Consider the following 25,333-nt stretch of genomic DNA (forward strand, 5'->3'; position numbering starts at 1 on the left):
CTCAACTCAAGTGACAAGAAATGGCCAATAGTTTAGGTGGTGTTGGGTGCACAGGGACATTTGCTTTTCTGGCCCATGCTGTAACACTGCTGTCATTTTAAAGATCTCAAGGCTTTGATTCAAATACTGTAGGAAGATAGCTTTGTAGCTTTCTGGAAACTCTGTGCCTTGCAGCCCTCCCATCCCACCAGCTCTGCTCAGAATCCCTCCAGGCCACAGACCCACAGTCTTGGGTCCTCAGATGGCCCAGACGATGTGATCCAGGTGGGGCAGCAGGACACACTGCGGATTTCAGCAAACCTCCCCCCCCAGAAAGTGAGGGTACCACTGGGCGAGCTGTCTGAAAACAGCCAGGTCAGGGTTCCAGGAAGACACCAGAGGCACAGGAGGAACTGGGGAGCATCTGAACGTCAGGTGGGGACAGTCAGAGCTTCCAGGCCCTATTCCCTAACACTCCTCATCACTCAGCCTTTCTTCCAGTGAATCTGCTTGGTTTCTGTTTGCCCCAACTGTTACCCGTTGCCCTGGGCAGCAGAGACTCACATATGCCTTTAAACGTTTAGGACATCGAGCGCCCTCCAGTAGCCACCTCACTACAGTTGGTGGTAAGCAAGAAGTCACTGAGGTCTCCAAGGGTCTGGACTTGGTGTTTCCCTCTTCTGAGATGGGGACACCTGTGGAAGGTGCAGGTGGCCGGCTGGGGGTGGGGGGCAGGCACCTGACATGGACAGATGGGGTAGGTGAGGCCCAAGGCCCCGGGGGGGTGTGTCCGGCATCTGCACTGAATAGGTCTTCAAAGCTGCAGATTGGTTGGGATCATCTTCAGGCTGAGAAGGAAGATGAGGGGAGCAGAGGGGAGCAGAGGAGGCTCAGCTTAGACAGGAGAGGGCGGAGCCACTCCTTTGGGGGAAAAGTGGGTCAGGTCCAGGCTCATGGGGACAGACCTTAGGCCACTGTGTTACGTGAAATAAGCCAGCCCCTAAAGGACAGATACTGGAGGACCCCACTCGTGAGGGACGGAGAGCATTCCAATTCACAGAGGTGGAAGGAGCTGCTGGGTGCCGGGGCTGGGGAGGGGGAATGGGGGTTAGGGTCTCGTGGGTAGAGGTTCAGTTTGGGATGACGATGAAGTTGTGGCAATGGATGGATGTGGCAGGTGCAGAGCAGTGAATGTACGTATTGCCACTGAATTGTACCCTGAAACGTGCTTAACGGTATCAGTCGTATGTCCACTACACCACAATAGGAAGGTAGTGAGTCAGGAGGACGGGGTGATCGCGAGTCCCAGGAGGGCCCTGGAGCAGGGACCCTGTATCTTGGTTCTCACTCTCACACTCTGCCCCTTGTTGGTGACCGAGCTCACAGTAGGCACTCAGTGAATGCTTGCTAACACATAGTGCAGAGAGAGTCCACAAGTGCAAACCCTCCAGTGGGCACTGAGGGATCCCAACAGGACGCGCATCCAGACAGAGCCAGTGCCCACATCTCACAAACACCAGCACAGAAATAGCCATTTAAAACCAAGGCAGGAACCAGAAATAACCCAGAGGGCTCCATGCTCCTGGAGGCCGTGCTAGCGGTCACAGCCTCTGGTGGTCAGGGGACTGGGGGTCTGAGAGGTGACTCGGCGCACCCCTGACCCTGAAGGCCCATGGCTGCCGCGAGGTGCAGGGACTGGGAGGAAGACCCAGCCAGGGCCCGTTCTGGCTCCAAGGCTGCTGCAGGGCTGCTCCCAGCTCACCAGGCGATGTCTGTTTAGAACCAGGGAGAAAACATTTTCCCTCAATTGTTCTTTTTAAAGATGGTTGCTCAGCATTGACACAGAAAAACATTCGACATAAAACTGGAGCCGTTCGCAGCTGCAAATGACCCAGAAATGATCGAAATGCACTGACCACAAAGAAAGGAACTTGTGCCCCAGGCAGGCCTCCTGTGCATGGGGGCAGCTAGAGGTCCTGGACATGCCCGAGCGGGCAGTGCTGGACTCCACAGTTGAGGGGACAGAAGAAGGAATCTGCTCTTATGGCTCCGCTCAGAGAGGCCACCCTGACGGAGACGGGGCGAGCCCCTCATGCGTTCTGGATGCCCTGGTGATTCTTGGGCACTGCCCGAATCTCAGCATCTTCATGACCCGGGTGGGGGAGGGCAGCCCAGCAGCCTCAGGTCCCACGTGGCCTCCGGGGCTTGGTGGGCTTGTGGTTCAGGTGGCTCTTGTCAGGCCACATGGCCTCCATGCCATTGGCCAGGTCGACCCCCATTGCCTGGTGACAGGCCAATGTCAGTCAGTGAACCTCCACCACTGACCCCCCCAAAAAGGCCCCCATATAGTAAAAGTTGCCCTGGGGCCTGGGGATGTGGGCCTGGGACTGCAGCCGGCGCGCATAGCTGAAGTTCTCATTGGCCACCCAGTAGAAACTGGGGTACAAAGTGACAAAGGGGGGGACAGGATCTCCACACCCACGTGGTCGCGGAACTTCATGTCCACATCCGCGCACACCAGGTCGTCCACCTCACGGAGGAAGCGCTGCTCACAGAGGCGGCTGATCATCGCCATGTGCTGCATGGACACATCCTGCCAGCGCGGGGCGCCACGGACCTCGAGGACCACCACCCTCCGGCCTTCCTGGAGAGGCACAGAGGCCCAGCAGCTGGTGGTTGGTGAAGACGTACTAGGTGACCCTGTGTCCACCATGAGGAGCACCACCCTCCGGCCTTCCCGGAGAGGCACACAGGCCCGGCAGCTGGTGGTTGGTGAAGACGTACTAGGTGACCCTGTGTCTGCCATGAGGCACCGTGGACCTTGAGGACCACCACCCACTGGCCCTCCCGGAGGAGCACACGGACACGGCAGCCAGCTGGTCAGTGAAGATGTACTAGGTGACCCTGTGTCCACCATGAGGACCACCGCCCTCCAGCCCTCACAGAGGGGCACACAGGCACAGCAGCCAGCTGGTCAGTGAAGACCTAGTAGGTGACCCTGTGTCCCACCATGAAGTGCTTCTTTGCCGTCTGCAGGACCAGCTCCAGGAAGACCACATAGCTACAGGGACAGGGGACAGGGTGAGAGGAGGGTCACTGCCAGAGGGTGGCCACAGGACCCCGAAGCTGAGGGCCATAGACCTGTGTACCTTCTTCAAAGGGTCAGGCCCTGGGCTGCTTTAAGCAACAGCCACTCTCCAGGCCTCTCCTGAGTGAGTCTGCCCATGGGGCCTCCCTACCTTCTGCTCCCAGAGATGGGGGCCATCAGCACCCCATCTTACAAAGGGGTGCCTAAGGCTTAAGAGGTTGGAAGCCCATGCAGCCCCACACGGGCTCTAGCATGCTGGAGCCAGGAACACTCCCCCTGTGCTGAGCTCCCGGGCAAACCCCCAGGTCCTGTCCCCACCTGCCAGGAGTGGCACACCTTGGGGCACAGCCCTTGTTTCTATGCCCTACAGTCTGGGTAGAACCAGCAAGGCCGGCCACCTGCCCCAATTTGTTTTGAGTGAGATGTCACTGGCCCCCACAGAGCTGTCTCCACCTCCTGTAGGGTCCTCCCTTGAAGGCTACTGGGCATCCTGCTGACAAGGTCCTCAGTAAACCACTGGTATTCCTAGGAGGGGTCACCCTCGAACTCCCCCAGGTCAGGAATCAGGTCCAGCCCATGGTCAGGGAAGGGGAAAGAGGAACTCTGGAAGAAGAAGGAGCTTGCTTAGGCCCCAGCCTTGAATCCAAGGGTGTAAACTTCCAGGTCCAGGTCTACATCTCCCCAGACAAGAAGTTGGGAGTCTTGTCCAACCGCCTCACATGTCTGGTCCCCCTTTGAGGGGACTACCTGCTCCCCACCATAGGGACAGCAGCTCCCCCATCATCAGGCAAGTTTGGTGAGCCCCTCTGAGACTGATGTTTTATGCAGACACTAAGGCTACGTCCTTACACCTGCCCCATCACGGACAGGTTAGCAAATTGCTCACATCGGGAAGGCGGGCACTACATTTAAATAGCGGACAGGCACATTCAACCAGCAGACATGAGTCAGGTCCTCAGGGGGCAATTCGGGGCCCAGCCAATGGGGAAACAAGCCAAACATGAAGCAGGGGGAGAGAAGAGTGCTCCTGGCAGAGGGCACAGTGAATGCAAAGGCTTGGACTCAGGCCTGAGGCACACGTGGGACAACCACACCCCTGGGTGGCCCACAGAGGGGCAGGCCGTGGTGGGAGGGGTGAGGCTGGAGAGGATGGGCAGGAGGGGAGCAAACCACAGAGAGGCCCAAAGGTTATGTTCCGAAAAGATCACTCTGGTTACTGGAGGTGAATGGGCTCTGTGCGGAAGAGGACAGGGAGACCCCTAACCCTAACCCTAACCCAACCATAACCCTAACAACCCATAACACCAATCCTAACCACTAATACCAACCCCAATGAAATCATCACAAAATCAGCAAATACATCCCTACACCTGTCTTAAAATAGATGTAAGAAGCCTGATCAGAAAAATTGCAAAACCAAGAGCTCTTAAATATATTGTACATCATAAGTGTCTCTTCACAAACATCTCAAAGGTTGTTCAATATACGGAAAACAAGCAATGTTATACTCCGCAATAAATTTTTAAATAAAAACATGTGGTCATATTAATTGATGCAGAAAAGGTTCTAACCAAAATCCAAAGTCTGTTGCTGATATAAACACTCCTGAAAGCAGGAATAAGGGGTAATCTTTTTCAATAAATCTATAGCAAGCACCATGCTCAAGTCTGAATATTGACAGCTCTACTCTGAAATCAGGAACAAGGACAGATGCTGGCTTTCACAGAAGGACAGACACTGTGTGATTCCACCTGTATGAGGTGTCTAGAGATAGAAAGTTGAACGTGGCTGCAGGGCTGAGAGGAAAGGGGAATGGGGAGTTAGTGTTTCATGCATACAGTCTCCCTCGGGGAGAAAGAAAAAGTTCTAGAGAATGATGTACAACCATGTGAACTCAGCTAAGGCCAGAGAACTGTGACCCTGAAATGTTTTAAGTGGTAAATGTTACTATGTTTAGTCACAGTGAAAAAATGAAGGACTGATGCATGTCGCCACGTGGACGGACACTGAAAACAGCCCAAGCGACATAAGCCATCCAGACAGGCCACCCAGATTGGAGCCATCTGTGCTCCTTAAGTCCATCAGGGTTGTGCAAATACGGGAAAGTCTCGGGAGCAGTTGCAGAAGAAGAAAACTGGATCCGAATGGAGCAGGACATTTCAGACAGTGGGGCAGGTGGCGACAGTTCAAGTGGACCTGTGGTCTGGATTATAATATGGAAACCGCGGTGATTTCCTCATTCAGGGCTACGTGGTGGTTCCGCGGGAGCCTGTCCCTGTTCGGGGTAAAACGCACTGAAGTATCCCGTGTGAAGTGGCAAATGTGGTAAAGAAACGACAGCTGGGGAGTCTGAGTGTGGAGATAAAGCGTATTTGTTCTGCTGTGACAGGTTCACTGCACCTTGAAATCACCGCAGAGTCAAGTACTCTTACAAACAACCAGGTCAGCACCAGGTCACAGGAGCAGAGACCACATCAAGCTTCCTGATAGAGGCCACGTCCTCCCAGACCAAGTTCACCCACCGCGGAGAGGCCACTCGCCAGGGTAGGAGGCCACACGTTAGCAAGAGACTTGTGGAAGGATGACATCGGCGGCCCCTATGTTCTGGGTACAGGAGAAGTAGCGGGATCTGGAATTTCCACAACACTCCACCAAAAACTGGTTAGAACTGTGAAAATGCATGAAGGGAAGGCTCAGTCAAGTGGACTGGGGTCGCCAAGAAGGGACACTGGGCAGGGGAGCCGACCATTCAGTATCAGTTACAGAAACAACTATCAATTACAGACCCCACATTAGAACCCCCCACAGCAGAGACTCATCAGTCACAGGCCCCAAAGGGGAAGACGCAGGTTTCACCTCATCCCAGAAATCACCACCCCTGCAGCTCAGCGGGTGAGAACCCCCCATCACCCCGGACCCCGCTTTTCTCCAGGGGACTTTCCTTCAGAACAACCCTCCCAACTTCCTCCTCCTCCTCCGGGAAATACCGAACAGGACACAGCCCTGTCCTCGGACACCCCCGAGACACCGACGACAGATGTCGGGGGAGACGGACAGCCCTGTCCTCGGACACCCGTGAGACACCGACGACAGACGTCGAGGGAGACACGCGGGGACGGAAAGACCGACGCCGTGAGAACACCTGCTCTCCCCACAGCCGTCTGTCTGCAGAGCGCGCGCTGTCGCTACCGAACCTCCAGACACGGAACCGACAGCCCGGACCGGGTGTGGATGCGGGGAGCATCCTGCGGGGCCGAGGCCCGGGGAGCACTAGCAGCGGGTGGGCGGCCGGAGGCTCCCAGACTGCAGACTGCCTGCGGAGCCCCCGGAACCGGATCCGTGTGCGCGTAAACACGGACCCGCGGACCAGCCCAGCGGATCCGAGCCCAGAGAGGGGAGACCCCACAGCCCCGCGCACAGCCCCGCCAGCGACCCCACGGCACCGCACACGAAGCCACGGAAACCCCACCGTCTACACTGCGCGCCCTGCCTCGGCGGGCTCCTGTGAGCACGGACCCCTTGGCAGTCCCCGCTCAGACGGCTTCTCCTCACCTTCTCCTCCCGCGGCGGGTCCTGAGCAGACCCGGGTCCTGTGGGTGTGGACGCGGAAACACGTCCTCCACTGCGGGTCCTGTCTGTGTGTACGCGGCCCCACATCCTCCACAGCGGGTCCTGAGGAGGCCGGACTCCTGTCAGTGTGGACGCTGCCCCACGCCCTCCACAGCGAGTCCGGGGGAAGCCAGGCTCCCGTCACAGGTCTGCGCATGCCCGGCTGCTGGGTGGGACCTGGGGTCCTGCGCCCTCTGCAGGTGGTGGAGGCAGTGCAGGACTAGGTGAGCTCACCGTTCAGTGGAAGCACCTGCTCCCTCCCTGGGTCCAGCTGAGTCCATTTAATTTTGGAAATTCAAGCAGAATGGAGCCCAATATCCCCCAACTTCTCCAAAAATAGTTAAGGAACAATTAATTGGAAACAATATGGAATGACAATAGTCCCTGACCCAACCAGTGGCACTGAACATGACCCTGGTCCTGACCCTGATGCAGACCCACACTCTGACCTGAACTTGATCTCAAGCCTGGCCCTGACCCCAATCCAAGACCCTAACCCTAACCCCCAACCCTAACGATGTTCACAATAATCAAAAGGTAGAAATCATGCAAATGTCAATGGTGAATGCATAAACAAAGTGTGGTTAAGGGTTTGGGTTTGGGCTCGGGTTCAGGTTTGGGTCAGAGTTCTAGATCAGGGTTTGGGTTTAGAACCAGGGTGAGGGTAATGGTTAGAGTTAGAGTTTAGGGCTTGGGCTTATGATTTGGGGTTTAGGATTTAAGACTTAGGGCTTAGGGGTTAAAGTTCAGGGTCAAATTTGAAATTTGGGTTCTGGCTAGGGTTTGGGTCCAGGGTTCAGGGCTTGGACTCAGGGTTTGGGTTCAGAGTTCGGTTGTGGGGTTCAATTTCAAGTTTGGTATTCAGGGCTCCAGTTTGGGGTTTAGGGTCACGTTAAGTTTTAGGGTTAAATTTAGGGGTTAGGGTTAGGTTTAGGGATTACATATATTCTTTGGCTGTCATCATGGACACAAAATTTCTATCTGAAGTTTATAAATCTGAAATCTATTTAGTCTGGGTGTCAAGAGGTAGTTCAGAATCTCGGATCACAGAAACTGCCTATTGACAGCATTCTGATCCTAGAGTCTCCCAGTCACCCAGAAGCTGCATTTTTCTTGGCTCAAACATACTGTTGGCAGAGAAGGGCCAGCCGGTGCCAAATTTGGGATGATTTCACAATAGTAGAGGTGTGAAACCAAATATTGTGGAAATGTTCATGGAAAATGAAACAGGAGACAAATAATTTGTCCACTCCTGATTCTTCCACAATAACCAAGACCAAGTTCCCAGTAGAATCTGATAATGTTCCCTAGGAAGGACTATGGACTCATTACCAGTACCAAAAGAGGGCCCCTTCCCCTGGTTTAAACTAAGAATCACAGGAGGATACTTCCTATTTTGTTGTCAAAAATAAAATTTTACTAATAATTATTTGGATGTGCCAGTGTGCATTTGTGGAAGCATTCCCAACATTTTCCATACCCAAAGTTTCATCAATACACGGATAAAATGCAGGCAACATTGTAATGCACTGCTCATTGGATTACCAAGTACAAGGAGGGCTATTAGTAGTGATAAAAATATATCTATTATTAAACTCAGAAAAACACTCTTTATGGGCACTTAATGAGGATACCTATTAATAAGATCTAACATCTCATCATACGGAATTCACCCATAAAAATCAACAAGAACAACAGCCTGCTGACCACTGTAACCACCCCACCATTTACCTGTAGGCCTGTAATACACACTCCAACCGCTAGAGACACACTTCTCAGCCGCAGAACGGGACTTGCCCACTCTCGGGGGACCAAATATTACAGCGATGTAAAAAAAATCCTACTCCTTGGAAAGCTCAGCCGTTAGGACAAAGTCACAGAAACCACACCCACGACTTAATAAAGGACAGACATCTCGTTAGCTGGATGCTGCAGATCACCACCGCTCTCACGAAGCAACCCCACAGTGGACTCCAGATCTGTCCTCTTCCCAGGATTACGAGGTGCACCACATTCTTCCAATACTCCAGCCTTAGAACAAACCTTTAACTGTCCTCGTCAGTCCTGTGTGCAGACTCACAGTGAGTCCTGTGAAAGCCAGACACCTTCTTGAGAGCACTCAGCCTCTCACGCCTATCCCAGCAGATGGAGGGTGCCGCTCTCCCCGACGTCTGTACCAACTAGAAAATACTTGGAACAAGTCTTGCCATACTCCATGCAAAAGGCATATTCTTCATCTGCAAAATTATTGATGGTGAACCACCACGGATTCCTCGCAGCTTCTTGAACCTAGGTAAATTAGAGATATAGATTGGTCAGAGCTATTATCCTCAATCCCCATAACCCCAGCCCTCCAACACACACACACACACACACACACACACACACACACACACACACATACACACACACACCATTACCTTGTGCATTCCAGACCCGTTTCCATCAACTTTGCTCATTCTCAGCCACTGTCTCTGCAGATTAGTACAGTAGTACCGAGGTGCCGGGACTGAGGTGCTAGGTACTAAGCCAGCACCTTGGACTCACTCACTACCAGAAATTAATACTCGTTTTATCAACAAATGCATCTCAGAAGACATTGCCACCACGGCAATTAGAGAAGTCATTACAACACAGGACCTAACAACCTGTGCCAGTCTCCGCGGTCCCACTCCCTGGCTCCAGCGATTGGCTCATCCATGGGCATGTGACCTGGTCCCAGCCAATGAGGTGACAGGAACCTCGGGTCTTGACCTGCAGAGTAAAGCTTCCCGTGGACCACCCAGGCCAGGGGCTTCTCCATCACGACTGCAGAAGCATCCGAGGCATGACCAGTGCCCGCGACCCAGAGGGCCCAGGAAGCCAGGTGCTCGAAAACATTGCTGAGGGCTGAATCAAACTCGACCTGAAGCCCACACTTACTAAGTCCTCCACTGACTCACAAGATCCATAAATGTCCTCACGGTCTGGGCCTGAACGAGGTGACCGTCTGTGAGGTATATAACCCGGAAGATATACCCGCCAGGCAATGGGGACATATTCAGCAAAACAATACCTACACGTAATTCAACACAGACGAACATCTCGTGGCAAGCTCGAGAAATACAGATAAATGCAGGGGAATTTCTGGGGTGTTACTTGTTGGCCAATCTCGCTATCATCCTTTTTTCCTTTCAAATTTAGGGGCCGGGGTCAGGCAGGGACCCCCCCGTGTATGCCCACTCTGCCATTTGAAAACAAGAGCCCTCTCACCCATCGTCCATCAGGTTGCAAATCTGGGGTGTGGGCAACTACCACCCATGGACCAAACGTGACCTCCCCCTGTATTCTGTAAACAAAGCGTGGCTGGAACACAGCCACACACATTAGTTATGTGCGGTCTGTGGCTACTTTCGAGCCACAGTGCGAGAGTAGAGTCATTGTCTGAGAGACCACATGGATTGCAACACCTAACAGAAAATCTTTACAGAAGACGTCACAGAAAACTCTGTGCCGATCCCTGTTCTAAAGATGATATTATCACGTCACTCCTTTGAATAGAACGTAGAGCCTTCTGGGTTAAATCTCATTTCTTTAAGCCCATAGGCAAGGACTTCCATCATTTTAGCCAGAGCTCCATATCCATCCTCCTCTGTTTATACCTTTAATGGCACATCTACATGTCTGCAGCACAGTGGGAATTCACTGTAGTTTACATGGTAGTGATGCTCAGAGACAGAGGTGTGAGTGTGAGCGTGTGAGTGTGAGCACGTGTTCACTGTTTGCTAGCCACGGTATGCAAGTAGAATACAATACAGTAGCAGGCTTTCTGTCTCACAGTAACGGCCACGTTATGTGGTTATGTAATGATATCAGAAGGAATCCAACTCACAGAACAAACTTCATGTGGGAGGACTCTCAAATCCCTTGTCCTGGGCACCATGCTCCACTGAGGCTGGGGGCACACCCTGCCCATCAGGGTTTTGAAGGATGCCTGCTGTTCCAGGACAAAAGATCCCAAAACCATTCATCTACCTGTCATCCAGCCAGGCAGCAGCGAGTACTCCCAGCAGAAAGGACAGACCGAGAGACAACGAATGACAGCATGGTGTGAAAATGCCACTACAGGGGGTGCTCAGGAGGACTGGGGGTGTGCAGGGTCGGCAGAGCAGGGGGCAGGGGGACCAGGAATGTTCCAGGAGGATGGTCACAGCTGTGTCACTACAGGGGGTGCTCAGGAGGACTGAGGGTATGCAGGGTCGGCAGAGCAAGGGGCAGGGGGACCGGGAACGCTCCAGGAGGATGGTCTCAGCTGTGTCACTACAGGGGATGCTCAGGAGGACTGGGGGTGTGCAGGGTCGGCCGAGCAGGGGGCAGGGGGACCGGGAACGCTCCAGGAGGATGGTCACAGTTATATCTTTGTGTGGTTACATGTGTCAGTGTGACCGTGCATTGGCCAGACTGGAAATGACAGGGCCAGAGAGGGCGGTGTCACTGAAGAGTTGAACAGGCACCAGGAAAAAGCAACTGCTGTCCTGGCCCAAGACTTCAGCCAGCACCTTGGGATCACCCAGGTCTGCTCTGGCCCTCTGTTCCCCCTGTACCACCATCCGCCATGACAGCTCTGGGCAAAACTGTGTCACCAACCTCCCACCCTCTGCCCCACTCACCTCAGGCCTGGCCAGACCCAGACCACCAGGGACGCCTACCATCCTTGCAGTGAGAGACCAAAGGCTGTAAGCCCCTCCAAGCTGGCCAGCCCTCTGGGGTTCCCCACACACACCCCTGATGGTGGTGAAGGAAGTACAGCTGGAATCTGCTCATCTCACCTTCACTGAAAAGAAACGGATCCTACCCACGAGACATACTTTACATTTACACTCTAAAAAACACGTTTTCTTAGGCACTTTCACGCCAAACTGTCTGCTGCAAGGCAAAAGGTCAGTGACGAGATTTCCTTCAGTACGATTTCATTGTACATGCTTATATGAGTCCCTAAAGCTGGGTGTGTGTGACATGAGGTATGCAGTTTCCCATTTCCTTCAAGTCTGAGCTACCGAGGGCTGAGCACACTTAGTATGTATTTTTGTTGCTTTCACAGTATGATGACTTTTCTCACCTTTATCTCCAGACCCAAGGACAGGGAACAAAGGCAACACAGATCTGCACACTTTGACATGTCATCAGAACCCTGAAAACCCAGGTTCTCACAGGAGCTGAAGGTTAAGGACCACGGTGACAGAAAGGGGAGGCAGATAGCAAGTAACCAAAAGAAAATGTCACGTGTCCACGAGTGGCCACCTTCTCTACCTGTCGGAAGCAAGCCATGCCTGACAGGAGGGAGCCACAGCTGGACCTGGTCCCTCCGTGTGGGCTGCTCTTGAGAGCAGCAGAGGATGTGCTGAGCTGGGTGTGGGTGCAGCGGGGAGATGGGCAGCTGGCCACAGAGGCCACCTGCCAAGTACCCGTAGGACAAGCTCCCGGTCCTCAGCTAAGGCTAAACAATAATTATGTTTATTTACATATTTACTGAGACAGGTAAGGTGCTCAGTGCTTTGAGTGACTATATTCTCTCCCATTTTATTTTCTAAAAATACACTTTATAGAGGTAGGATTGACATACAAAAAGCTTTACATAATTAATGCATGCAACTTGACCCGAACCCTAATATCTAGTTAAGATATATTCTGATTTAGAATACGGCTCATAAATTATTTGATGGTTTTTAGGAGTTAGGGGATCCAGGGACCAAACTTATTCTATCTTACTCTCCCTTGAATTTGACAGGTTGAAACACCCTCTGCCACGTGCAATCTGGAGAGTGGCCACACAGGGGCAACAGTGAGTACACATTAGCGCAAACAGCGCTCAGAAAGAGGAATGGGCCCCGAATCGCCAAGGAACTGTTGAAAAGGAAAAACAAAGCTGGGGGCATCACAATGCCGGATTTCGAGCTGTACTACAAAGCTGTGATCACAAAGACAGCATGGTACTGGCACAAAAACAGACACATAGACCAATGGAACAGAATAGAGAACCCCGAAATGGACCCTCGGCTCTTTGGCAGCTAATCTTTGATAAAGCAGGAAAAAACAGTCAGTGGAAAAAAGACAGTCTCTCCAATAAATGGTGCTGGAAAATTGGACAGCTACATGCAAAAGAATGAAACTTGACCACACTCTCACACCATACACAAAGTATAAACTCCCAATGGATGAAAGACCTCGATGTGAGACAGGAATCCATCAAAATCCTAGAGGAGAACATAGGCAGCAACCTCTACGACATCGGCCAAAGCAGCCTTTTTCATGACACATCCCCAAAGGCAAGAGAAACAAAAGATAAAATGAACTTGTGGGACTTCATCAAGATAAAAAGTTTCTGCACAGCCAAGGAAACAGTCAGAAAAACTAAGAGGCAACCCACGGAATGGGAGAAGATATTTGCAAATGACACTACAGATAAAGGACTGGTATCCAAGATCTACAAAGAACTTCTCAAACTCAATACATGAGAAACAAATAATCAAATTATAAAATGGGCAGAAGATATGAACAGACACTTTTCCAATGAAGACATACAAATGGCTAATAGACACATGAAAAAATGTTCAAAATCATTAGCCATCAGGGAAATTCAAATGAAAACCACACTAAGATACCACCTTATGCCAGCTAGAATGGCAAAAATTGACAAAGCAAGAAACAACAATTGCTGGAGAGGATGTGGAGAAAGGGGATCCCTCCTGCATTGTTGGTGGGAATGCAAGTTGGTACAGCCACTCTGGAAAACAGTGTGGAGGTCCCTTAAAAAGTTAAAAATTGAGCTACCCTATGACCCAGCCATTGCACTACTGGGTATTTACCCCAAAGATACAGACGTAGTGAAGGGAAGGGCCATATGCACCCCGATGTTCATAGCAGCATTGTCCACAATAGCTAAATCGTGGAAAGAACCGAAATGCCCTTCAACAGATGACTGGATTAAGAAGTTGTGGTCCATATATACAATGGCATATTACTCAGCTATCAGAAAGAACGAATTCTCAACATTTGCTGCAACATGGACGGCACTGGAGGAGATAATGCTAAGTGAAATAAGTCAAGCAGAGAAAGACAACTATCATATGATTTCTCTCATCTATGGAACATAAGAACTAGGATGATCAGTAGGGGAAGAAAGGGATAAAGAAAAGGGGGGGGTAATAAGAAGGGGGAATGAAGCACGAGAGACTATGGACTATGAGAAACAAACTGAGGGCCTCAGAGGGGAGGGGGTGGGGGAATGGGATAGACTGGTGATGGGTAGTAAGGAGGGCACGTATTGCATGGTGCACTGGGTGTTATACAAAACTAATGAATCATCGAGCCTTACATCGGAAACCGGGGATGTACTGTAGGGTGACTAACATAATATAATAAAAAATCATTAAAAAAAAAAAAAAAGAAAAGAAAGAAAGAGGAATGGGAGTTCGGAGCAGCCGGCCGGAGTAGTCGGGGCTCGGGGTGTCTCGTGGAGGAAGTGACCAGGAGACTCGTCACTGGTTACCACAGTGCAGCATCAGAGTATGCGCTCTGCCTGACCCGCGACCCCAGGGGCATTGGGGGCGTTCTAGCTCCAGAGGATCTACAGCCTGCAAATCAGCCCGAGCTCAGCCTCCGCGGTCTGTGTTTTTTGTCCCTGGGTGTGGCTCTTTCTCTGATTCTTGTTTTGTTTTCCTCTGAACTGCACTATTTTGTGTGGCTTCGGTCCTGTTAACTGACACAAATTCTTTCTGAAAATAAGTGGAATATCAGTCATACTTGTTTCCCAGGTTATTCAATAGTAACAGCCTTTTCCGGACCCCCTGGGCCTTCATCTGCTCTCCCTAACACCAACTCCGAGAATTTTAAAAACAAATTATACTTTCAACAGTTTAAAAGAATTAGTTTGTTTTTTAAAAAAAATTCAACAAAGTCACACTTTAAATAATCTATAAAATGGTCTATAAACATTGAATGAGCAAGGTTTTACAGGATGAAGGAACAAGTCAAGGTCAGGGATGGGATTAGGGTGTGTGAGGCTGAGGCTCAGGGTTAAGTGTGCAGGGTCATGGTCAAGGTGAGGGTCAAGAGCAGTGTCAGCGGGGGGGTTGGTCAGCGTCCCTGCTGCACCCCCCAGCGCCAGGTGCAGCTTGGGCAGGCACCACCTCCTGAAACGCTCGCGCGCGCTGGGCTGGAGGTCTAGCTCCCTCACCTCTTGGAGTCGTCGGTGCTGCCTAGCCCTCCCTGCCCACTCCACGGGCATGCACCTGTCACCAAGGCAGCGCCCTTGGAACAGAATGTTCTGTACGCCGATGGGCTCCAAGCGCTCAGAACATCTGTGGCACAGAGTAGTGCTCAATCGAAAGCTTGTTTCATAAGCAACGAGTATCCCCTAAGGTATTTCTGGAGGGAAAAAGTACATCTGGAAATAAACTGTTCACAGTAGTTCTCTCCGTGGAAGAATTACAAGAGTCTTTCATGGTTGACTTGACACATGTCCATATTGTTTCAAATTTTAAAAATTAATGTTGATTATTTTATAATGACCAAAAACGGATTTTTCCACTCTGAGAGAAAACAAAGAACTCCAGGTAAAGTTCCTGATAAGGTGACAAGACACTCATTGCACTGTTGCTATTACCCAAGGCTCAAACAACTGGCAGCCTTTTGGGAGCCTTGGAGCACCCTCGAAGAAACCCTACTCTGGTTCTCTTCTCTAAGGAGGAAAGACAAACCAAGGGGCAAGACAGCACGGAAGGTCTATTTACTCAACAGCAGCTTTGAAAAGGAATCCTCATGAGACAGTGAGGGGATGTATTTCCTCATTCTACTTCACTCCTTTCCCACACGTTTCTGTCCTTCCCAGGCTAGAGCCTGATGCAAAAAACTGTCTCAGGTGTACTTATACACGACCTTGGAGGGCACAGTCTGGAGGTGCAGACAGACGGGACGTTTGTAACAGGGGGACAGCAGAGTCTCACTGTAGCCCAACAGCAAGTGGAACTTGTGTGCAGGCAGCTGCCTCAGGACCAGGGCAGAGACCTTCAACTGGTGAGCCCGGCGCTTTAGGATCCGCGGGTCGGCCAGACACACTGGGAAGGTGCCCAGCATGAACTTTTGAAGGAAAACATCCTCCACCGTTTGCTCTGCAGCATGGTCCTCCCCGTACAGGTTACCTGAAAGGAGAAGGGCACCTCGAAGACTCAGCAGAAACTCCAGAGGTAACATCCAAGAGCACTGGGCACTCAATTCCGCCCCCACCCTGGCTGCTTCTCTCTTCTTCTACAGGTGGAGTAAAAAGAACAACACTTTGAAGTTCAAAGTACGTTATTTCATTACATTCGCAAACAAATCCTGTGACGGAGGTATTCTCAATTATCCTGGTTTTACACAAGGGAAGACTGAGGCTTTAGCAGGGCATAGAACTCAGATGATCCTTTCCTGTCTAGCCCTTTCCCACTTTTTCTGGACCACTTATAGAAGCACTGGCCATCCTTTGGCCCAGAGAGATGAGGCCACCAGCTACTTCTGAGACTAGGGACACGAGCTTTCTCACCGACCAGGGCCATGGCCTCAACCAGTGGATCCTCAGTGTAGATGCTGAAACTCCCACAGCAGAGCCTCCGCTCCCATCCCCAGGTCCCCGGATCCTGAAACTCCCACAGCTCGCACAGTGTGCGTGAAGAGCCTCCGCTCCCATCCCCAGATCCCCGGATCCTGAAACTCCCACAGCTCGCACAGTGTGCGTGAAGAGCCTCCGCTCCCATCCCCAGACCTTAGAACCAGAACCTGAAAAGGGTGGGGGACAGGAATCTGTATTTTAAGGTCTCTAGACAGATGGATCTCAAAACACCCAGGTTGAGAAGCCTCATACTGAACAAAACACAGCTGATTCTCACTAGTTCCCGGTAGTTATGCTCTATGACGTCACCATGGACAATGAGGGACACTGACCCCTCGCTCCTAGGGGAAACACAGGGTTAAGTTTCTGCATGCCCTGGGTTAAGACAGTTTGATCAACACATCAATATATAACTGTTTCATGTGTGTTTCTACTTAAAGACCCCTTGTTTGATACACATGGCCGCTGAGCGCTGAGCTCTGCCAGCAGCACTGTACCTCGTGCCTGAAGGAAGCTCACCTAACACGCACTTTCTCCCCAGTGTACGTCACACCCTTCTGGTGCCTCACACTCCAGCATTAGGGCCATTTTAAGGCAGCGAAGTCACCGACAAACAGCACAAACTGTAAACATGGGGCACTAGTGGATCTCGAAAAGAACACTCCTTTACAATCTGAGCAGAAACAAGAAGCCAGTGCCCTCCACAGGGAAGGGTGTGGGGGATGGCTGCTCGCCCACGCCCCACAGTGATTCCCGAATATGAAATCCATGAATGAAAACCTTGAATACGCAGTTGAATCAAGCCCCTCATACGTGTTTATCTGGTGTTTGTGTGATAGCCATGGCTGAGAACTTCATCTTCAGGGCCCCCTGCACCGTGGCCCCTCACCTGTGTGCAGAGACAGCCAGCCCTTGTGGTGGGCAATGTAGCGTGGCCCGTGAGCCTCCTCATAGGTCACTGACTTGTCCCCCTTGCCCACTCTGACTCCGAGGAGCCCAGTTCTAGGAGCAGAAAGGGGCCGTGACTCTGCATGCCCACCGACCCAAGCCAAGGTCCCCTCACACTCCTGGCCCCTGCACCTTCTGCCCTGGGACATCCATACTCAGCCCATGATCCTGGCCCATCCACCCTGGATTATCCAACCCCCATCCCCTCCCACCCTGTTCCCCAGGCCTCATGTCCAGGGTTCCTGCCCCCAAACCTCAGACCCTAAGGTCCCCCGCCCCTGGGCCCCCGGGTCCCTACACTCTCGGTCCTCAGCACTGGGACCCTAACCCACACATTCAGTGCCCCCCTGAACACAGACCCTAAGACTGATCCTCACCCTATCCCTCCCCATCTAATCAGCCCTCTGGGGAGGACTCAACACTGCTGCCAGATAGGACTCTCCAAGCTCCTGGGCCCTAACCCTAACTCTAGTCAAGGCTCTGGCACTACCAGTTCCAAAGCCTACTTCTGAAAAACAGAGGATTGGGGACACCAGACCAACACCAGAATATTCAGCCAAGCACATAGAAGGATATTGTGCCATTTCAAAGACAGGAATGGAGCTACCGTAGAAGGATTCTGAATGAAAACCTAAGTCAACCCACATATTCAGCCCCTCCCTGAACAAAATCCCTAAGCTTGACCCTCACCCTAACCCTCACCCTCAACTCAGCCCTCTGGGAAGGTCTCCACACTGCCAGCAGATAGGGCCCTCCAACTCCTGGGGTCTAACCCAAACCCTAGTCATGGCTCTGGCACAACCCAGGGCCAAACCATAGGTCTGAAAAACAAGGGATTTGACACCTGACCAACTCCAGAAAAAGCAGCCATTAGCATAGGAAGAAATTGTGCCAACAGAAGACCGGATGGGACTACAGCAGGATGATTCTGAATGAAACCCTAAGCCAACCCACACTATTAGCCCCTGCCTGAACACTAACTCTAACCCTAACCCTCACCCTAACCATTGCCCTCAACTCAGGCCTCCTGGCAACATCCTAACTGCTGGCAGATAGGACGCTCCAGCTCCTGGAGCCTAACCCAGTCATGGCTCTGACACAATATGGAAATTATACCATTGGAAATACCAAATGAGACTAGTGCAAAGGATACTGAATGAAAACTGAGGCCAAATGACACATGCAGCCCCCTCCTGACACAAAACCTTAACCTGACCCTAACCCTAACCCACGCCCAAAATTCAGACCTCCAGGGAGGTCTCCACACAACCGAGAGATTGAACCCTCCATGCTCCTGGATCCTAACCCTATGCCCAAGCCTAACACTAACATTAACTACCCCTACCCCAAACCTCATCCTAGTCTGTAACCTGTAACCGCTAACCCTCACCCGTAAACCTCATGATCACCCCTAACCCTCACTATTACTCTAACCCCTAACCTCTAACCCCTCGCTCTCACCTTAACCCTAACCCTAACCTCCAATTCTAACCCCCAACCCTAACCCCCAATTCTAACCCCTAACCCTAACCCCCAATTCTAACCCCTAACCCTAACCCTAACCCCCAATTCTAACCCCTAACCCTAACCCCCAATTCTAACCCCTAACCCTAACCCTAGCCCCAATACAGCTGCATTTCTCAAGCTTCTATCATTCCCATCCCTGGGATCCGCACTGCTGCAGCCATGAGATGGTGACAATAAGTGCCCACGTGTGTTTACTCCATGCTGAAGTCCTGAGCTCCTGCAGCAACAAAGGCTCCCAGGTCTTATTGAAGGTACCATGATCAGCATGCTGGAATTAGTCTTTGCAAGGCCTCAGATTCCTCCAGCTCTGTCTTCAATGAGTTCACACATATTTTTGTAGATTTGTGCTGGAAATAGGCAGTTGTCGTGTACCCCAGTAACCCATTCCTGTGAAACAGCCTCTCCAGACATTTGCCTTGAACCGGGCGGGGTGTGTGTGTGTGTGTGCGCGCGCGTGCGCACAGTGGGTATCCGCCACGCCTGTGGAGCTTGGGTTGGTTCCAAACTATCTGCATAGCCTCCAGGCCAGTGGGAAATCACCACCCAAAAATCTTTCTGAGACCCATCTTTCAATGGTCCAAGCTCAGTCCTGGTCCAGGGTTTACCAGTAATTAAAGCTCCCAGGTGTCTTAGTGAGGGTTACTCATGCAGCCCAACAGGCTGTGTCCTCACAAAGCAGTCCAACCTCCTCCAGCTGTACCTTTGAGAGAATATGCATTTTGTGTAAGGCAGGGTTTGGAATAGTCAGGTGTCTTGTACCCCCAACAGCCCACTCCTGAGACCCAGCTTCTCAAGATACTTGCCCCATTCCAGGTTGCTACCTGGACCTCTGTAGCTTGTGTATACACAGTATGCATCTCATCAGCCTGCCACGGGCAGCTGAGGCCTTCCAGGCCTGTGGAGGGCCAGTAGGTCCCAAAACAACCTGCCTAGCCACCTGACCATAGGGATCAAAACCCTGCAAATATTTCTGTGGCAGCAGCTTTAAACTCATGAAAATCAGTCCCAATTTGGCCTGGATGCCTGTTTAAATCCCCAGCGTCTTCAGCGCTCAAGGCTCCCACCCCACCCCCACCCCCGGGTGTCTCTCAGGAAGTTAACAAGAGCAGTCAATCCAGCTGCACCCCAGCAAGGAAGTCCACTCTCCTCCAGCTCAGCTTCAAAGGAAATAGGTATATTTGTGTTGGTTCAGGCTTGAAAATGGGTGGACTCTGCATACCCTCAGCAGTCTGCTCCTGAGACCAGGCTTCTCCTGAACTTCTCGCTCTAAGGATTCCTGGCTAAATCAAACTGTGTGGGACGTGCATGTGTGCAGTATGCACTGACCAACCAGCCTTGCGTGCCCAGGGCCCTACAAGCCAATGGAGTTAGGTCTATCACAACAAAGTGTATGACCTTTTGAAAGTAGGGAGCGCACCCTGAAAATCACTCTACGGTGGCACATTTGGACTGACTGCATGCTGGGGATCCTGACTTGCACAGAAATCAATACTCCCAGCTGTTCTATTGGAAGATACCCCAGCAAGTCTAAGGAGCCCCATAATGGCAAGGCCATGCAGTTTTCTCTGGCTCTTCCTTCAGGGGCAATATGTACTATTTGAGTAGGTGAGTCTGGAATTAGGCAGACAGCAGGTGTACCAAATAGCCTGTTCCTGGAATATGGCCTCTCCCTACCGCTGCCCTGTTCCAGGTCCATTGATCTCTTACACATCTCTACAAACTGCTTTGGCTCACTAAGGGTACCCAGCAGCCTACAAGTATGTGGAACCAGGGCTAGTCTCAAACCAACCTGTATATACCCCAGAGGGTCGAGGTATACGCCCCAGCGACTACAGACTTACAAGGTCAGACTATATTTGGACTGGCAGCCTCATGGGGTCCCCAGCTGCTACAGCAATCAATAACCCTGGATTTCTCTTCTTGAAAGATAGTCTGGATTCCCTAACCCTAGCTGTAAACCTAACCCTAACCCTGGCCCTGCACCCAACCCTGAACTTGACCCTGATCCCAATCCTAAGCCCTAACCCTAACCCTAACCCTTGCCCTCAGCCTCACCCTCTCCTGTAGCTTACCACCACACCAACAGGGCTCCAATATACTAACAGTGGATTGCAAATAAAATAGCTCTAGGACACACACTGTAGAAAAACCTATAAACAAGGGACAAAAATAAGGACACCACAGACATGCCAAAAGGTAAAAACACACTGTGAAGGGACAAGGCACTATAAAGAACCAGACGTAGATAAAAAGCAGATATTGCCATTATCAGAAAGGAAATTTAAAATAACTAAGATTAATATGTTAAGAGCTCTGCTGGAAAAATTAATGTGCAAGAAAAGATGGGTACTGTAAATAGAGTCCTGCAACCTCTGAAAAATATCAAAAATATTTGCTAGAAATGAAAAAATGCACTAACAGAAATGAAGACATCTTGCAACAGGCTCTTCAGGATACTCAACTTGGCCAAGGAAAGAATCAATACAGTTGGAAAATATGTCAACAGAAATTCCCAAGCTGAAATACAATGAGAAATAAAAAAAGAAATCCAGAACGCCCAAAAACTGTGGACCAACATGAAAAAATTAACTATACATGGACTTGGAATAGCAGGAGAAAGAGAAAACGGAACAGAATAAATATTTGAAGTAATAATAGCTAAGAACTTTCCAAGATGAACAACAAACACCAAACCATATGTCCAGGAAACTCAGAGAATGAGGATAAACACCAAGCACAACAATTATAGGTATATCATAATAATATTTTAAAAAGACAAAGAGAAAATCTTGAAAGAAGCCAGAGAAATACAACACACCTATGCAGGAATAAAGACAAGAATTACAGTGGACTTCTCATCAGAAACCATGCAAGTGAGCAAGAAGATAGTGGAATGAAATATGTAATGTGTTGAAAGGAAAACCATATACAGTGAAATTATCCTTCAAAAGTGATCGAGAAACACTGTCTCAGACAAAAACTGATGTCATTAGTTGCCAGACCTGTCCTAAAAAGTATTAAAAGGGGTCTTATTTACTTCAGAAATTTAGATCTCCATAAGAAATGAAGAACACCAATGCAGAAACTAAGTGAAGGTAAAAGAATCTGTTATTTGTTGGTGTTAATCTCAAACTGCTTATTTGTAGGGTCAGTGACAGCAAGAAGTTGGGTGATTACAGCATCTGTAAAATGCAGGAGAGCAATGCCACAAGGGGTGGAAAACTCTGGTATAAGGTACCTGCACTCCATGTCACATAGTATCGTTTCATTTAAAGGTGGGCTTCGTTTAAAATGTATATTGCAAGTTCACAGGCAACCACTAAAATATTTTTTAAAGACATTTAAAGGGAGAGAATGCCTGGGTGACTCATTTGGCTGGGCGGCCAACTCTTGATTTTGGCTCAGGTCATGATCTTAGGATCCTGGGATCAAGCCCCGTGTCAGGCTCCAGGCTCAGCGTGGAGTCTGCTCAAGAGTCTCTCTCTCTCTCCCTTCCCCTCCCCCATCCCAGCTCACACTCCCTCTCTCTTAAAATAAGTAAATGTTTAAAAAAAAAATAAAAGACATTTAAGGGAGGGATAAAATGGACTCATTAAATGCTCAGTTAAAACTAGAGAAGGCAGGGGCACCTGGGTGGCTCAGTTGGTTAAGTGTCTGCCTTTGGCTCAGGTCATGATCCCAGGGTCCTGGTATCGAGCCCCACATCGGGCTCCCTGCTTGGTGGGAAGCCTGCTTCTTTCTCTCCCCACCCCCCGCTTGTGCTCTCTCTCACTATCTTTCTCTCTCTTTCAAATAAATAAAATCTTAAAAAAAAAAAAACTAGAGAAGGCAAAAAAAGATGGAATCACAGAACTGCAAAGAATGGACATCAGTAACAAATATGATACATATTAATCTGATTAGATCAATAATATCTTTAAATATACCAATTAAAAAACAGATTGTGAAAATGGATAAAGGAATATGATCCAACATTGTGAACTACAAGGAATCCACTTTAAACACAACAATTCATAGTTATAAGTAAAGGGATGGAGAAAGATCTACCATGCTAACACTAACCAAAAAATAAGCTGGCATAAATCTATTAATTTCAGACAAAGCAGATATTCAGAACAAGGAAGACATTAAGAGATAAGGGGCACTAAATAATAAGAGGGTCAGTCTTCCAAGAAGGCATAACAATCTAAATGTATATGTGTGTAACAAAACTGTCAAACCGTATGAGACAGAAACTCCCAGAACTGAAAGGAGAAATATATAAATCAATGATTACAATTGGAGACATCAACATTCCTTTGTCAGTAATGACAATATACCATAGAGAGAAGGGAGAATATTGAGAATGGAAAAGAGAGAGATCAGTTGATATTCTGGATCTAGACTAGGACACAGATCAGTCACCAAGAAGGTATACAGGGTCCAAACAAGACAAGCTGATAATTCCTATGGAACGGGCACTGTGCTGAGTTCTTTAAATGCATTACTTCATGTAATACAATCCTATAAGGTATATACAGTTATCCCAATTACATAAATCAGGAAACCACAGTGTAAGGAAGTACCATGAGCCACCTGTAAATGCCAGCAATGAGCCTCAGACCTCACCATTTTGACTTCAGACCCCAAGCTCTGAACCATTGTATTATACTACTGCACACTGACATATCTCATAGACATACCATACAAAGTACGCACAGACAGCCAAGATATGCACAGACACGTGGCCCAAGGAGCTTCTACAACATCAAAAACTTTCCAGTAAAAATGTGTTCATTTGGGTTGTGGAAATGGTGATTAGGAATGTATATCATATATTCAAAAAGGTTTTATTGAGCAGCAACTCTGGGTCATTCAGGCTGCTGGAGCCCAGATACAAAGATGAATTAAACCAGGTCCCTGCCCTTCAAAGGGGCTTACAGTCTACTAAGACAAGCACCCAACTCTAATACAATGTAACAAGTACTATAATCGAGGTATAGTGTTGAGGAATCATAAGCGTAAACTAGGGCAATAAAAAACACTAAGAAGGAGTCATGTTGAAAATATTAATGGTTAGAGGCCAGAGAATAGCTAGAAATCTAATAGCAATATCTACTGGGAACACACCTAAGATTAAGACTTAGTTAATTTCCATTAACTAAGAATGGAAAATCAATAGGAGGAACCAGACACAAAATGACCAGAAAGACTGAAGTAGAAGTGGTAAATACCAAATGAGGATACAGTCAAGCAAAACAGGTTCCCGAAGTACAAAATAGGTCAGCACAACTAGTTTAGGTAGCAACTGCCCCAACAGTGAGTCTAAAGGCCTAATGATATTTTGAAGGTAGCTAGTTCCCAGTTCCACTTGGGCTTTCTCTGCTCATGCTGAGGAACAATGGTTTTTCATGCCATTTCTACCTCGAATTCTGCCCCAAGAATGTACCAAGGCAGAGGGTAGGTTGATTACCAGTGATGAAAAGCCACTATGAGTTATAGAGTCTAGAAGTGGGAAACTAGATCCCAGGTTTGAGCTTTGGACCCAGTCTAACAAGAATCCAAGTCAGCCAAGTTGATGCTGAGTTGAAATGTGTATGAATGATAAATTTCTTAATCTCTGACTAATGCATGATGGCAGGATTGAACATAAATGAATGGTAAGGTCACCCTTGAACAGAAAGGCATGTATGAAAAATACAGTGGATTCTGGAAGACTGGAAGATGCAGGCAGTCGTTAAGACTTGTTTTGGAGTCCTAAAAGACCAATGAACTTTCTCAGTGGTCCAATCTTTTAGATGATCAGGGTGAAAGAACGGTGGATAAATAAACCAAATTGCCACTGTGGAACAATTCCCATGACACTGTATTCTGTTATTCATATTTCATCTCGGACTGACGAACCAATGGCACTTTGGGCCAGTGTATCTGGGAAATATGGCTGAATATATTAAAGACTCCCATAATTGTTTTAACATTGAGGAATCCCTGAAATAAAAGATAAATTAGGACCTGAATTTGATTCGGAAGCCTCTGGTGACAGAAAACAGCCTTTCATTTTAGGTGTTTTATAAAATGGATTAAGACTTAGAGGAGACTCCCAGGGAGATGGCAGTATCAACCACACAGCTCCCAGACAGATATATGGAAGTTGCTATACTCTATTGAAACTGCTGCTTACAACAGCTTTGGTGTGAGGACTGAAATTAGAAATAGTATGTTATGTTTTACTTTCTCCCAGGAGTACAACCTTCCTATACATTATAACTTTAAACAGAGGAGTGGGGGGCGCCTGGGGGGCGCAGTCGTTGAGCGTCTGCCTTCGGCTCAGGGCGTGATCCCGGCGTTCTGGGATCGAGCCCCACATCAGGCTCCTCCCCTGGGAGCCTGCTTCTTCCTCTCCCACTCCCCCGGCTTGTGTTCCGTCTCTCGCTGGCTGTCTCTCTGTCAAATAAATAAATAAAATCTTTAAAATAAAAAAAATAAAAAATAAATAAATAAAAATAAACAGAGGAGTGGGCAACATGGTAAGAGACCTATGATCAAAAAGTAAGAGTAGGTCATGAAAGGATGAAGTA

At 49.3% G+C, this 25,333-nt stretch overlaps 1 protein-coding gene and 1 pseudogene across 1 annotated transcript; both read right to left on the reverse strand.

Annotated features, from left to right (window-relative positions):
* Positions 1-2,069: 2,069 nt before the first annotated feature.
* Positions 2,070-3,244, reverse strand: LOC113250276 (histo-blood group ABO system transferase 2-like; annotated as a pseudogene).
* Positions 3,245-14,786: 11,542 nt separating this feature from the next.
* Positions 14,787-17,402, reverse strand: LOC125283228 (28S ribosomal protein S24, mitochondrial-like). The gene is made up of 3 exons (XM_048223060.2): positions 17,365-17,402; positions 17,191-17,303; positions 14,787-15,855 (listed from the first exon to the last, which is right to left on the reverse strand). Exons 1-3 carry the CDS (start codon positions 17,400-17,402, stop codon positions 15,572-15,574), a joined length of 435 nt encoding a protein of 144 aa, XP_048079017.1. The 3' UTR covers positions 14,787-15,571.
* Positions 17,403-25,333: the final 7,931 nt, after the last annotated feature.

Source organism: Ursus arctos, unplaced genomic scaffold, assembly GCF_023065955.2.
Source record: "Ursus arctos isolate Adak ecotype North America unplaced genomic scaffold, UrsArc2.0 scaffold_24, whole genome shotgun sequence".
In the NCBI taxonomy this organism is placed as follows: Eukaryota; Metazoa; Chordata; class Mammalia; order Carnivora; family Ursidae; genus Ursus; species Ursus arctos.

Excerpts from the sequence above, each read along its gene's own strand:
- LOC125283228 (XM_048223060.2), bottom strand. The coding sequence starts at position 17,402 with ATGGATGTCCCAGGGCAGAAGGTGCAGGGGCCAGGAGT. Across the intron at positions 17,304-17,364 it reads AAGGTGCAGGGGCCAGGAGT|AACTGGGCTCCTCGGAGTCA; the intron begins GTGAGGGGACCT and ends TTCTGCTCCTAG. Across the intron at positions 15,856-17,190 it reads CTGGCTGTCTCTGCACACAG|GTAACCTGTACGGGGAGGAC; the intron begins GTGAGGGGCCAC and ends TTCTCCTTTCAG.